General features: G+C 36.4%; 2 protein-coding genes across 2 annotated transcripts in view; both read right to left on the reverse strand.

Annotated features, from left to right (window-relative positions):
• Nucleotides 1-3805: 3805 nt before the first annotated feature.
• Nucleotides 3806-7934, reverse strand: aldh8a1 (aldehyde dehydrogenase 8 family, member A1). The gene is made up of 7 exons (XM_059528138.1): nucleotides 7681-7934; nucleotides 6871-7018; nucleotides 6269-6424; nucleotides 6033-6182; nucleotides 5271-5527; nucleotides 4576-4737; nucleotides 3806-4382 (listed from the first exon to the last, which is right to left on the reverse strand). Exons 1-7 carry the CDS (start codon nucleotides 7813-7815, stop codon nucleotides 3930-3932), a joined length of 1461 nt encoding a protein of 486 aa, XP_059384121.1. The 5' UTR covers nucleotides 7816-7934; the 3' UTR covers nucleotides 3806-3929.
• A 3777-nt stretch (nucleotides 7935-11711) lies between these two features.
• Nucleotides 11712-15771, reverse strand: part of hbs1l (HBS1-like translational GTPase) — a 27986-nt gene continuing 23926 nt past the window's right edge. The window contains exons 12-18 of the mRNA XM_059528137.1: nucleotides 14572-14640; nucleotides 14260-14364; nucleotides 13509-13599; nucleotides 13300-13408; nucleotides 13086-13186; nucleotides 12743-12887; nucleotides 11712-12614 (exon numbers count right to left, since the gene is read on the reverse strand). Of these exons, the coding sequence (XP_059384120.1) occupies nucleotides 12603-12614; nucleotides 12743-12887; nucleotides 13086-13186; nucleotides 13300-13408; nucleotides 13509-13599; nucleotides 14260-14364; nucleotides 14572-14640 (632 nt within the window). The 3' untranslated portion in view covers nucleotides 11712-12602. The remainder of the gene's footprint in view (nucleotides 12615-12742; nucleotides 12888-13085; nucleotides 13187-13299; nucleotides 13409-13508; nucleotides 13600-14259; nucleotides 14365-14571; nucleotides 14641-15771) is intronic.

The raw sequence follows: 15771 nt of genomic DNA on the forward strand, positions 1-15771 counted from the left end.
TGATCAAATAAATGCAGGCTTGATGAGCAGAAGAAACTTCTTTCAAAAACATTAAAAATAGTAATGTTTCCAAACTTTTGGTCTGTACTGTATATACATATATACACACATATACATATATATATGTATATCGGTACATATATATATATATATATATATATATACACATACATAAACACACATAAACCAACATACTATACTGCTATAAAAATGTATGAACCTCTTTTCCAGATTTAGCTTTTGTTTTGCATTTTGTTTTGTTTTTTTTAATTAGAATTGACCTGGAGTGCAACAATGGTTTATGAACATGTAGAATTGCATTCATCAAAATAATAAAATGCTATTATTCACTAAATATGTATAAATTATGAAAAAAGGCTTTTCTTGGTTTTGAAATAACAAGAAACATATACTAAAGGTATTAAGCCCTAGATCCATGGTTATTATCGGTAGCATCCTCAAGATATGCATGCCTGTGTGTGTGTGTGTGTGTGTGTGTGTGTATGTATAGACACAGGGTGGTACAGGGCCTGTGGCCAAGTCAAAATAAAAGCTGGCAGTGAGGGCTCTGCCCTTTGAGCACGGATGGTGTGTGAGCATGCAGAGACGTGACTGAACACATTCACAAGTTTCCTTTAGTTTTCTAACACAAACGTGCACACACCCCTCATTAACTGAGAAAACCTTTCAATACAGATGCACGATATCACTGCTTTCCGGCACCCTGCAGACACGTAGGCTGCTCTTGGATTTTATGTATTTTTCAGGACACTTTAATTTAGGAGGCAATCTACAGACAATTATCTATTTTGGAACTACTTAAATGTAATGCATATAAAATGTATATTTTATTTACTCATATGACTTTACCTGGCCTAGAAATCACACTTTTGGTTTACAATGCTTCTGTTTGTTAGCGTCCATTTTTTAAGGTCTGAAAGATTGTGATAAAGACCAGAGAGGACTCAACAGAGATGAAAAACATGGTGTCCATCACTTCAGCTGCTGTTCTAATTCATGTGAAACATTCTGAAGCACAGACCAGTTGTGGGCTTTTGCAGGAATTAAATGTGTATGTGTGCTACAGTATGTGTCAGATAGTCACTTCCCACACTCTGATAAAACTCACACTCTGATAATTCTTGGAAACAGCACATTAATCCATGCACCCAGCTGTGGGAAGCTAACACACAAGAGTCTGCCAACCTAACAGCAATATTTGCATACATATGTTGTTCTGACAGGACATAAATTCCAAATAAAATTTCTTTAAAGCAACACGGTTAGCGGTTAATAAACAGAACTGCACACATCCCGCGGAGGAACATTACAACCGGAGCTACTTCTTCAATTTATGTCTATGGCGATTCACGCATGTATATGTTACTCCGCACCGGTGACGACCCGAACAGGCTACAATAGTCCAAAAATATCCACTTATTATAAATTTACCTTAGTGATTTGGGATAAGACGAAAAGGCAGTTTGGTAGATGAATTTATGATGTATTCGCTCATTATATCATTGTGGAAATTATGAACAAAAGTTACACAGTGGTGCTTGAATATCTTAAGACCGCAAAATGAGATTTAATGAAGAGTAAATAAAGTTTTTAAATTTTCACAGACAGCGTTAATCACTTTTCCACTAGGAGTAACATTTAAAAATAAAACGAATGATCTATATTTATTCATTCAGAAAATGAAAAAGTAATATATATATATATATATATATATATAAAATGTTAAATAGTTTTTCTATAAAATGTAATTTGACAGTAAAAATATGTGAAACCTGGACCACAAAACCATCCATAAGAGTAGGGGAGAGCGGGGGAAGTTGTCACACTTTTCAAACTGTCTAACATCTAATGAGCACCGTACATCACAATGATATAAATGTCATACCAAATGAAAGAATGAAGTCTTGGACACATATGTTGTTTTCATTACATTTTCATATCTTATATCATTACGGAGTTGTAGACTGTTGAATAGAGAATGTGCACTTGTGACAACTTGCCCCATCGGCAGGTAAGTTGTCACACTAGACTATCTAAAAATAAGAATACAACTATTTAATTCTGATTATTGATTTTAACTTTAAAATTCAACCAGAACTGGAAATGTAAAAAAAAATCATGCCTAGAGAATTTGGAAAAAACAATTATTTCAATCCAAACAATAAACTTTTCAATCAAAACACGTTTAAGTGGCAAGACCACTTTACTCTGAACTTTAAATTCAAAAAACATTCTCTGGCTTGCACATAGATCCATGATAACTGAATGAAATACTTGCGGATAACTCACTTAACTTAACATGTTTAACCTCTGAACAAAACAGATTCCCTGTATCTAACTAATCAGATTCATCTTCAGAGTCACAATTCTGGCACACCTAAATTGCCTGGACTGAAGTGCAAGCATCGTGGGCCCATTTGTTGATTTTTACACATTTTACCCAGGTCTCTTTTGGAAGAATGTTTGAAAATGGCTCCACAAAGTCGAGGCAGAAGCACTCTTCATCATCTGATGATGACTCTTCTATTATTTTTCTTCTTTTAACGGCCTCGTTTTTAGTAGGTCCAGATTTTGACTCACATACAACAATTTTTAAACCGCTTGTAGCTAGATTCAGCCGTATTCTTTTCTACTTCTAGTTGCTTTTCTATTTCTAAGAATTGCTCTGGAGTTGCTAGTCCGCTGTCAGCAATAGCATTGCTGGGTAAGGGTGAGCTGGTGATAGCAGAAGCATAACTGGGCATGCTAGACAGAACAGACTTGCTGCTGGGGCCTGGCAGGGCAGGGTTCTGAATGGGTCGATCTGTGACATAGGATGGTGCAAAACCAGTTTCCAGAAATACATCTCAATGTTTTTTGAGCATGTTCTATGTGTTTTTTGTACTGGGGCAAGTTGTCATATGTGACGACTTGCCCCAAAGTCATTGAGACAACTTGCCCCAAACTGACTTGTGTGCTAAAGTTGGCTAAATCTCAAGGTTAGCTCAATAATAGCACGTCAGCTAAAGTATCAAAAGACACGTTATTGTCTCCTCTATTTTGTGCAAAATAATAATTTTTAACATTCATACCTAACAAAAGTTGTATTGCAGAAAATGTAGAGTGCAATTTTTTTACTCTTTAAGCCAAAAAATAAGAAAATTGAGCTAAACTCAGATTAGAGAGATCTTGAACATATTTGAACAGGAAATTAACTATAGAAGAAGAAGTCACACAAAGTGGCTATTTGATTTTTGAGATAGAGCCTCAAGTTTTGGAGTTATATTTACAGTAGGAAATGTACAAAAAATGTACAAAGAAATGTACAAAAAATATCTTAATGGAACATGATCTTTACTTAATATCTTAATGATTTTTGGCATAGAAAAATTATAATTTTGACCTGTACAATGTATTTATCCTTTCATCTTTGAATCAATATATAATTTTTCACTGTTTTTAAGTATCTCTCCAAGATATTAAATGCTGCAGTCAAAACTCACAGATTTGATCAAATTTGTCCAAAACCGAATTACTAAGCTAAGATCTGCCCCTACATTTAACAGCTATATATTTTTTATATTAAAAATGAACTCATTTGCGTCTTTAGTGCTTTTTTAGGAATTTTAGGAAAAACAAAGTTAATTAAATAAAAATAAGACAAAGCAGACCTGTGAAATAGCAACTTCTAAGCAATAAAATTGGAGACTCATATGTCTTAAAATTAAATATGCTAAGAAAATATCAGTTTAAGACCACTGAGAAGATTCACCCACATTCAATCACCCAAATCAATATGAAGCACTTAGATTTTCTCTTGGACTTTATTCCCAATCATATCAAGTCTGTTGCTTCCTCTATATAATTTGTATACATATTTGAGATGACACATGAAGCACACAGTGGCTCGTATACTGCTTCATTCTGTGTCAGTGTTTGATGGTGATGGACTTAACCTCAGTGAAGAAGTGGTACGAGTCTTTTCCCCCCTCTCGACCAATGCCTGAGTTTTTCATGCCACCGAAGGGGAGGTTTAAATCTCTGACCAGCCAGCAGTTGGTCCACACCAACCCAGCCTGCAGTTTCCTAGCAACCCTGTGCACGCGCCCCACATCTCGGGACCACACTGTGGCGGATAAACCGTAGCGGACACCGTTGGCCCGTGATATAACTTCCTCCTCCTCATCGAAGGGTGTCACACAGGTTACAGGACCAAAAATCTCTTCCTGCATCAATGCAGACGAGTCTTTCACTCCAGAGATGATAGTGGGCAACATGAAATAGCCGCCTGCATTTTGTTGTGGAAGGATAAGTTTGTCCACACCCTCCCCACAATGCACCTGGGCACCTTCTTCCAGCGCCAAAGAAACATAACCTTTTACCTGTAGGAGTTAGCAGGCAATTGAAATGTTTTACATGTCTATCTATTTGTAAACATAGTCATTTCATTTTATACGAAGATAAAGACTGTATTTTTCATATATATCCATTTTCTAATCCCCCACTGTCTGACAGTTAACACTGAAAACGCAGTTTGTTTTATCAATAGAAACACATCTGTGATTATCATCAGACCTTCTGTAGATGCTCTTTGCTGATGAGCGCTCCATTGTCGTTGGAAAGGTCAGAGGGCGCTCCAGTTTTCCACCGACGAGCCGCCTCCACGAAGCGAGCAAGGAATTCTGGGTAAATGCTGCGCTCAACAAAGATTCTGCTGGTGCACAGACAGATCTCTCCCTGAGAGAGAAGAGAAAAAGATGCAAATAAGGTCTTAAGTAAATCTCACAATTTTCACTTGGTTGTGTAAACTAATTATATACAGACACTGTAAATATTAGCACAGAGGTGATGTGTTTGTGTGTGTGATGTGAAGGCCTAAGAGAGAGAAAAAGAGAAAGAAAGAGAAAGAGTGTGAGAGAACAATGTACAACGCTGTATTAACAACTGATGTGTTCTGAGCACCACAGTGTGGCAGAAAGCTGAACTACATGGTGTCTTCCCATTCAAAAGAAAGGTTTGAGACAGTACAATATAATAACATAATTTCATAGTTAAACCAACATGTTGTTTAAGTCTGCTAATGGAGTCAGGTTATCATCTGTGTTGTTACTGTGAACTAAAACTGAATCATTTTCAAGATCTTTTTTCCCTATAAAAAAAATAAAAAATGGAAATAAACATTTTTTCTAACTGAAATAAAAGTGAATTATTAAAATTACTGAAACAATTCACTTCTGCAGTGTGATTGGTTAAGCTCTGCATGAGCTAACCTGATTGGAGAAGCTGGATCGTACAGTAGTGCTGATGCACTGCTCAATGTCAGCATCAGCAAATATAATAGCCGGGTTTTTGCCGCCAAGCTCCAGTGAAAGCTTTTTACAGTACGGTGCACTGCGTTCTGTTATAAGTCTTGCTGTAGCTGTGCTCCCTGTAAATGAGATCAACGGCACGTCAGGGTGGGACACCAGTGCATCCCCGGCTCGTGGGCCCGTACCAAAGACGATGTTGATCACTCCAGGTGGAAAGCCTAGAAAAAGGACACACGGATTATACAGAAACATGCACTCAGTTCGGAGGCTATGCAAGATGAAGATGAGTTTGTTTCTTGATGAGAACAGATTTGGACAAATTTAGCGTTTTATCACTTGCTCACCAATGGATTCACTGCAGTGAATGGGCGCCGTCAGTCCAAACAGCTAAAATATCACAATAATCCAAGTTATCCAGTATATCAATTAATGTCTTGTGAAATGAAAAGCAGCTTGTTTGTAATAAACAAATCCATCTTGTGGCATATTCTGATGTTTTTACTCAGATTTTCAGACTCTTGTTCTGATGGCACCCATTCACTGCAAACGATCTACTGATGAACAAGTGATAGAGAACCAAATTTCTACAAATCTGTTCTGATAAAGAAACAAGCTCATCAACATCTTGAATGGCCTGAGAGTGAGTAAATTCTGAGCAAATTTTCATTTTTGGGTTAAATATTCCTTTTTAAAATCTGACATAGATGAACACAAATCTCTCACCAGCTTCCTCCAATAGTTGACACATCATCCAGGCAGTGACGGAGGTCATTTCACTGGGTTTCGCCACCACAGTATTGCCTGCAGCAACAGCCGGGGCAATCTTCCAGGTCAGGAGGTACAACGGCAGGTTCCATGGGCTTATGAGACCAGCTATAGGCAGAGAAATTTAACACACATGAAAATGAGTAATGTACTAACGAGAATAATAGTTATAGTATGCATAGACAGACACATACCCACTCCTACAGGACAGCGTACTGTGTAGTTGAGACAGCCCATGTGATCCATCTGACTGCAGTCATTAGTGTGATGCAGGACAGATGAAGCAAAAAAACGGAAGTTGTACGCTGATCGTGGAATGTCCACATTTCGGGCAAAAGTTATAGTCTTTCCTGGAAAAAAAAAATAATTGGAAATGAGTCCATTTAATGCTTTAAGAGACTTCTAAAACAAAATGAATGAAAGTGAATGAAAATGTTCAGTGAAAGAGAGTAGCCTAATACTGACATATCTATCTATCTATCTATCTAGCTGTTAATTAAAAGTTTAACCTAAAGCCAGATAAACAAGAGCTAGATGACAAAATAAAATAAAAGCTCTTTCAAAATGTTGATAAGACACAACATTAGTATATAAATTCTATTAAATAACCCTGATATGTGTGGCCATTCAGGTCTCTAGATGTTATATAAGCTACTGAAAAACCCCATATCTGTTGACCACAAGAAAAGTACATTGCTGACTCACAGCATACCTTTGGTCTGTTGTGCACTTTGAACTTATTTAGTGTAATCGGTTTAGTGTGTCCTGTATTACAGTGCAGTTTCTAGAGTTTTACCCTGGTCTTTAGACTCAGCCTTGACAAACTCGTCCAGTTGAGCCTCTATCAGGTCAGCTAGTTTATTCAGTACTTTGGATCTCTCTGCTGGACTCTTTGCGGACCAATCAGGAAAGGCCTCTGTGGCTGCCCTCACTGCAGCATCCACCTATGAGCAGTAGGAAAAGGGTTAACCCGCGTGAATTGGGTATATCTTCCTTTCTACAGGCACTGGCCCGTTTTAGGATATGATAGTGTTATGTAATGCCATCATTTCAGTTTTAAAACTCTTTATTAACTGCATAAAAATGGACCCTACGGACTATAAAATATATTTTAAAAACTAAGTGAATCTATAATATAACATAGCACAAAACAGTAATGGACTGTACATCCTACAGCTAAACTCTTTTCTGTTCCACTGACCCAGACAAGTTCCTCTGGTGTGAGCTATAATAGTTACTAATTAAACACTGGACCTTGAGCGTCGCCCACCTGATTATAACCGGTGTTTACTGTGAGAAGAATATGAGAGCAAAGGTACATCACCCTGACTCAGTATCATTACTCTTGCCTTCCTTGGAACTGGTGTCTTTAGCCAACTAATCTTGTGACTAGTTACATATTATTAAAGGTGAAACTTTATTATTATTATTTTTTTTGTGTTACAAAACAAATGAAAATGATTAACTAGTGAAATACACATTCAGACACATGGACAAGACAGTATATCTATATAGCGACAGAACAGAATTGATAATGCACAACCGACATCTTCAAATATTAGAAAGAAATTGAGAATAATAAGAAAGAGACCAAGAAAAATCGTACCTCCTCAGATCCACTGTCTGGAACTTTGCAATAAACCTCTCCAGTCGATGGATTGAACGAGTCTATTAGCTTGGAACATGGTACAAACTTCCCACCAATATAGTTTTCCAGCACTAGGTATTTGACTTTTGACATTGTAGAATAATTAGATAAAAAATCAGTTTTGCAGACAAAAGAAAAACCTGAAATGTTTGCGCACCAGTCAGCACACAGGTACAAATGAGCTTTCACCGGACTCTTTTGCAATCTGTTTACTCAAGTAAATGAGAGGTTGCAAAGTAAACTAAATGGCTCCTCCAGCAGATATGACACTCATTAATTCGAGTACAAGTTGGACATTAAAAGACTTTAAAGTGCTGGAGGTTTTGAGATATTATTCACATTTCTTTGAAAAGGAAATTGTTGTCTTGAGTTGGATATTAAACACCGCTATTGATGACTGAGCAATACATTTACAATAAATTTGACTAAATAAATAAAAAACTAAAATTATACAAGACTAATCCTCAACACATTTAAAGGGATTATTTAGAGACAAACGTGTTTATAATATACTGAAATGCTCATTTGGGCAACTAAAGTGGGTGCTTTTATCCTGTAGTGCGCACAGAAATAACACCCAATGCTGATCATTTATTTGAGGAACACATTTTGAGGAAGCTTGTTCTGGAAGGAAATGAAAAGCAAAATATGTACAGGTGTGGAGGAGGCCGATAAATGTGTCTCAGTATTAAGAGGTTAGATTAGGACTGTTTGTGTTTCTGTGTTTCTGAGTGCAGAACTTCAGGCCTGAAACTAGAGGAGTAAAGTTTGATGTCAAACTTTAAAGCTGGCTTGAGAAAGCCAGGCCATTAAGGTTGAAAACATTTTAATAGCTTTAAGTAGTTCTACAGTTTAAAGTGTTAATGTTTTGAAGGAAATGTAAGAGATAGACAGACAGACAAACTAAAATGAACTTACACAGCTATACATTTGGGTTTGGAAATGTTTTGGCTGCTTAACCTTGTAAAGTTGAAATGTCGTTATATGTATTTTTTCTTAATGCACTACAGTATGCTGATGTCTAGTGTGTTGCTAGCATGTTTCTAGCAAGATTAGCATGTTACTAGCATGGTTAACAAGTTACTATAATGATTCTAGCATTATTAGAATGTAACTAGCATGATTCTAGCATGATTAGCAAGGTACAAGCGTGTTAGCATGGTTAACAGCAAGTTAACAGCATGATTTATAGCATTATTAGCATGTTACTAACGTGTTGCTAGCATGTTTCTAAAGTGCTTCTAACGGCTCGGCATGCTTTCAACCTTTTTTTCTCTCTCTCTCTTAAGACACTGAATGACATTCATTTTACATGATTTGAATGATTTTTACGTAGAAAGGGTGACAGTGCAACACATTAAAATAAATGACATGAGCGGTTTTCAGAACCGCTAGCCAAAAGAAAAAAGAAAAAAAAGAAACTAAATTAAATCATCTTTAAGAGCCAGATTTGGTGTTTCAGGGATATGTTTAACCTTTGGTAACAAGCTACTTTTTCCATAAAGTATTGGAGTAACACAACGAAATGGCTTCGCAGGAGGAAATTACTTAACGGCTGATTCGAGATTCGGGTGAAGTGGTTTGTTAAATGAACCGATTAATAAAAAAAAAGATTAAATCCCTATACAAAACTCTCTGTGTGGATTTTCAGGTCTTTTTATAGCAAAATATTAAGTTACATGCTGATATTCAATGTTATGTTTGACTTATGCAATTATTTGTATACAATACAGTTATACAAATTATAATTCATAATAGTTTTTGTTGAAAACACTAGCTTTTCTGCAAGAAAAATTGCTTTGATGAAATTATATCATTAAAAAGATAGCAATGACAAAACATTTAGCTACAGAAATTTACTGACTTAAATTATGAGTAAATAGTTTGAAAATTAATTTCAAACTATTTTAGACTTATTTTAGGCTAATAGCAACCAGGTCTCCAACAGAAACTGCGGACATGTGATAAACGTTTTAATAGATCTTAAATCACATCGAAGAGAGACAGGCCACAATTAAACCAAGATGGCTGGTGGATGTCTGCCATTTTCTTACTTTGCAGAAGATGGTACTGTTGGCAGAAATCCAATCACACTTAATTTCACACTCACTTCATCTGACTCAGGTTCTCAATGCAGCACTAGGCCTCAATTTCAATTTCATGAGATAACTCTTCACTGAGAGTCCAATGAAAGGGTCTTGAGACAAATTTGTCAAGTTTAGAGTTTTGAGCGAGATATTACACCAATTCTGAACAGGGAACTTAGAACAAGCTTCCACAATATTGACAACAGGAGAGTGAATGCAAATAATGAATGTGTAAGAATCTGAATATGGAAAGACAAAAAAAAACCCTGTTGTATATACATCATGTCAATGAGAAGCTTAATTAAAAATATTTTATAATTTTACATCACTTTAATGTTTCATGAAGCAGCATTAGAACATGAAAGTTTTATGGAAAAGAGCAGAGAGTGAGAGACTTTGCTCATTCCGAATCAAAAGACCCAGAGAAAAAGTGGGTGGATGTTGAAATTTCATTTTTCAAGAAAAGATATAAACCACCATGCTGAGGAAAAACAACACCGATAATGAGAATTAACAAGCACAAAAACAACAACTCTTACTGTCAAAGTGCTATTGAATGCAGTGATGCAGAAAATTAAAGGAAGGAAACGATCATTAGGCAACTATTTTGGATGATTTAAAACGAGGATCAAAGAGAACAATGAGCTGAAATTAAAGACAGCATTAAAAAGTTGCTATTTTCAAAAATGTTCTTTGTGGGTAATTCAGAAAACTCTTTGATGCTTTCAAAGCAGAGCTAATTTCAGAATCTCTTGAGACTGAGATTACTGCACTTGTAATTGGCCTAACTCTGCAGCACAGAGCACATACATATAATAACCCAATGCTCAGTCGAGAAGTCATCATTTGTTACGTTGATTGAACCACTTCAGCAACCCCAGTGCTATAAAACTAAAAGGTCAAATCCCCCAGTTTTCACTTTTGATGGTAATTATTCTTATTAATTACTATCTTTTGTGGTGGATAAGGTCCAAGCACCTTATTTATCTTCAATTTCAGTATATTTACTTTGTGCCTACCAGTGGAAACATACTACTAATTACTCAGCATATTTTTCTCTACAACCAAGAGGCAGAGACAAATTGATTAAACCAAGCTTCACTGAATCAATGTGTCATCATCTTCAAATCTTTATCCATTCTGAACAAGCTGCAGTGAAATCATTTGATTATCAGGCCGTGAAGTGGAAAATTACAGCAGCACATTCTCACATAAGAAAACAACTTATTAGCTACATCTGTTAGCATTTGAGCACATATAATGAGCATCTGTCGGAATGAGCACTTCTTGGAATAAGTGGCAAATTACATGATTTGCATAACTCACATTATACTGCAATAGTAAAGTGTGTTCACAAAACATCAATGCACTGGGATTCCTGTCATTCAGCATCAAGCCAAAAGGTGGTGAAAGCCGAATCAAGAATTCATGAAAATCCTAAGGATGAAAACAATCAGCTTGCAGGCAGGACAAAAACATATATTCCTGTCCAGAGAATAATTGACACTTTTGTAAATGTTGAGCAGGGTCATAAAGTATAAAGCTCATTTCAACAGAATAAAAAATGTAAAATGATAATTGCAACTTTCTATCTCTGAGTTTATCTCTCACAGATTGGACAATGTTTCTCGTAATTCTAGGGAAAAAATCTGAATTGTGAGATATACTGTATACTCAAAATTGTGAAATATAAACTGCTCATTTTTTCCAATTCATCATGGAATAAAAAAAAATAAATAAAAGTTGACTGCAACTTTTTATCTCACGTTCAATATTTAATTATGTGGTGGAAACAGGCTTCCATGATAAAACCAACAAACACTTTCCAAAATGGAAAAATAAATGTAAGACTGAATAAATACTATGTATATATTTACGGGCCCAACAATACACACACTCAGGTTTTCCACAGTGATCAATATATTTTTTATTTTTCTGATGTAGAAGATTTTCCCCAATTGAACAACTTCAGCTTCGATACACCCAAACGAAACATTCTTTAAATTAAAACCCCTTAGTAATCAAGTCAAAAACAGATGAGTAGAAGTCAAGTCCGTTAGGTCCTTAAAGTGATAACTGTTAGATTATAGACATGCGGATGAGTTTCTCCACGGAACATCCATTTGGCCACTGGTTCTCGATCCTTCGGTTTTCTCATTAACGATCAGGAAAAGACTGAGTAGCAGCATTGGAAGGGCAGTTTTCATTCACACTGTCCCGCTCACAGGAGAAACTGATGGAGGAGATGAGAGCAGCCAGCTGTGTTGCTTAATCTATTTTCCCTTTCACAAATGTACACATCCTTAACTAATTTGATTAACTAACCTTAAAAACCTTCCATTTGAACCAAAACTAAATGTCCATCATGTGCTGCCATCTGGAGGTCAAAAATGATGCACTTTACAATAATCTAAATAAAATGTTAAATAATAAAACATGAGTTCAGTTTATGATGCAATGAATGAATGGAAGCAAACCAAAGTAAATTACAGGTAAATGTTCTCTGAGTGTTTTAGGAGGGTTTAAGTTTAAATTTATGATGAATTATAACACAGATCAACTGTATACTGCAAGTTGAGGGGCGGGACAAACTGCAGTCTCTCTCAAACACACACACACACACAAACATTCACACTCATTCCAGGGCCTTTAATAAGGTGAAATGTGAACTGTGGCTAGATGTTGGCTTGCAGGCATCTATGTGTATTCACTTTATGTTTGTGTTACTTTAGCTCTGAGGGGAAATTGCACTTCTTTATAGAGGTTTTTGGAGGATCCAGTTCCGACTGGTTCTTACTCTTTGATCTAGAACAGTATAAATATTAGCAGTATTAACAAGCAACACATTCTCATGATGCAATATCAAAAAAAGCTGATTAATACAAAACAGGAATGTGTTTCGTGATAAAAGGTGGATATGTACTGCCTTTTACCTCAGTGACAACTCCAGCAGCAATGGTCGAGCCCACATATCTCAGCATGAACCGCCCCAGTTCTTTATAGTCCTTATAGAGCTCCAGAGCCACAGGCCTGTGTGTTTGAATCTCCACCACAGCATTCTGTCCTTTACTCAAACACCTGCACAACAGTCATACACCATCAACAACAAACTGACAAAGATTCTTCAGCATTAAAGAAACAATTCCCCCAAATATTTATATTACCAACATCTATTTTTAATAGTTTTATTTTTCATTAATAATAACTATATAATATAACTAACTATAATAAATAATCATGTGCGCAAATATGACTCGATATCATTCATTAACTTACTTTGGTTTCTTCTTGAGAACTTCTCCACTGCTCTTGTGTAATACACTGACTAACTTCCTAATAGTGGCTGGTTCGCTTACGGTCTGATAATGTAACAGTACCTGACAATCAAACACACAAAACAAGTAAATGTTAACAAATGTACTTTCACGTCCCTCATAAATAAATCAAATAATACAGTAGAAGTCTAAACAGAGAGAAGGCATTTTCTTACGGGGAAGCCTTGCGTGACAGGAACTTCTATATTAAAGAGGAGAATTCTTGCTCGGAATCTTGTACAGGCTCTGATGGGCTCTTTGGGATCACAGAATATACATCCAACACTAGAAAGAGAAGAGAAAGTGACGAAAGAAAACATCATACATGATTCCAGAATCAACAGTGTCCAGAATTTTTCACACTAGCGTTTCTTTGCACACTCACTTTATTTTGATGATGTCCATGCCGGTTACAGTTAGACTGACATGATCACCAGCAGCCGCCCAGTCTAAAGCTTCATCATGGAGAGTGATCCCTAGAGAGAGACAGATGCATCAATTCAGAAACATTTAGGAAATAATAATAATGGCCATAATTTGTGGCAATCAGGGCTAGGCGATAACACTACCATTCAAAAGTTTGAGGCTGGTAAAATCTTTTAAAGAAGTCTTCTATAATCACCTAGGCTTCATTCATTTTATTATATATATATTTAAAATCACGGTTTTCTATTTTAATACCATTTAAGATGTAATTTATTAATGTAATGGCAGTACTAAAAAGTATTAAAATTACTGACCCGTATATTTTCAATACATTCATGATGTATATGAAATTATTTTGCTGGTAAAACAAAATTCTGCAATATCATAACTACCGCAATAATATTAATAATACATTTTCTGGTTTCATTACACCAGTTTTGCAATCTCTTCTCGTCTCAGTAGGACAGACATAAAAGTCAGTAACAGAAGAGTTAATAGTTTGAATCATTATTGTGAATCAACTGATAACGTATGCAATGTTTTGTCAAAAATAAATGTATATAGTGTTTTAGTCATTATTGCATATTATTTAATTTTTCATATTTATATTTTGCACAATCTTTCATTACAACACCAGAAGAGGGCACTGTTGCATGTCCTCTTAAAGCAATGCCCGTCTCTCTAAGCTGATAAAGCTGCTGTGTATTTACCTTTAACTGTGCAGGTCTCATTAGGAGGCATGGCCAGAACTTTATCGCCTGTCTGAATGAAGCCAGACTCGATCTTCCCCGTCACACAGAACCCAGAGCCCTGATCTGAAAACAGTGAGGCGGTTTAGGTGATCATAAAGGAAAATGTCTCTTCTTAACTGGCTATAATGAAGGTAAAATATGGGGTTGTTTCTCTTTTAGATTTCTTTTCTTTCTTTTTTTTAAACAAGGTAATACATGCACAGAATCCACCTTGATATTTGCGTGATTAGATTTGGTACATTTTGCTTTCACGGTGGTTTCAATGCTGACCTTTGAAGACGTCTGACACACAAAGCCTGAAGGGCTTCTCCACTGACCTCTGGGGTGGTTTAAACGCATCTGCAGATAGACAGTAAGAAAGAGATGAGGAAAGATGCAGTAGTCTGAAGGTTTTCTGTTTGCCTCATCAGGTTTTGATGAGTCAAACTAAAACTGCTGAGGATTCTCACAAGTCAGCCGACAATCAATTCACGGCATCATGACACAAGAACTTCTGTGAAAATCATCACAGCAGAGGATTCTACTCTTACACACACCTCTGTTAATGAACACAGAAGCGTTCATGCAAACATTTTAAATGTGGCACATTAGCAAGAAGGATTTTTTTTATGCAACTTAAAGGGGTCATATGATGTAGCTAAAATAACTTTATTTGGTGTATTTGGTGTAATGAAATGTGTTTATATGCGATTTAGGAGTAAAAAAATAATAATTTCCACAATGTACATTATTCTCCTCTATGCCCCATCTTTCTGAAATGCGACGATTTTTACAAAGCTCATCATTTTGAAAAACAAGGTGTGCTGATTGGCCAGCTATCCAGTGCGTTGTGATTGGCCGAATTCCTCAAGCGTGTGACGGAAATGTTATGCCCCTTAACCAACCATGATGCCGTTTCCTAGCACGACCAGACAAAAACAAAACCCATTACAAACGAGGCATTTGTTGCATCCAGTACGGATTATAATGACTCATACTGTCTTTTTTGCAATGCATTGCATATTGCACTGCGTAACCATATCTGCAACTGATTGGAAAAACAACAAACAAAAAAGCACTACTCTACACTGATTAAAACTTGCGTTTGAATCATCAGTGGCAAATTATTTAAATATGTAAACATACTGACAGGCTGTGAGTCAGAACAGCCGGCAGATCAGGAAACAGTCCTTCATAAAGTACATTGCTAACATCTGAACATATGGGTTGAACTGTTCTGGAACAGTGTTGTAAATACAACTTAACGACTGTTTCTAGTTGTGTCCTCTTTTGGAAGGCCAAACAAAGTTGTTTCACCTTCACAACGAAAAACAGCGTCACACACGGCCGGCTCGAGTGAGCGGCGGTGGCCGGGACTCCTTAGAGCAAAGTTGGACCAGCATGGATCAGCTCTAGGCATGTTTCATAACAAAACAGCTATTCCACAACATGGTGGCAACGGCAACAGCGAGAATACAAGTTGCACCTTCT

This window comes from Carassius carassius, chromosome 37 (genome assembly GCF_963082965.1).
Source record: "Carassius carassius chromosome 37, fCarCar2.1, whole genome shotgun sequence".
Taxonomy (NCBI): Eukaryota; Metazoa; Chordata; class Actinopteri; order Cypriniformes; family Cyprinidae; genus Carassius; species Carassius carassius.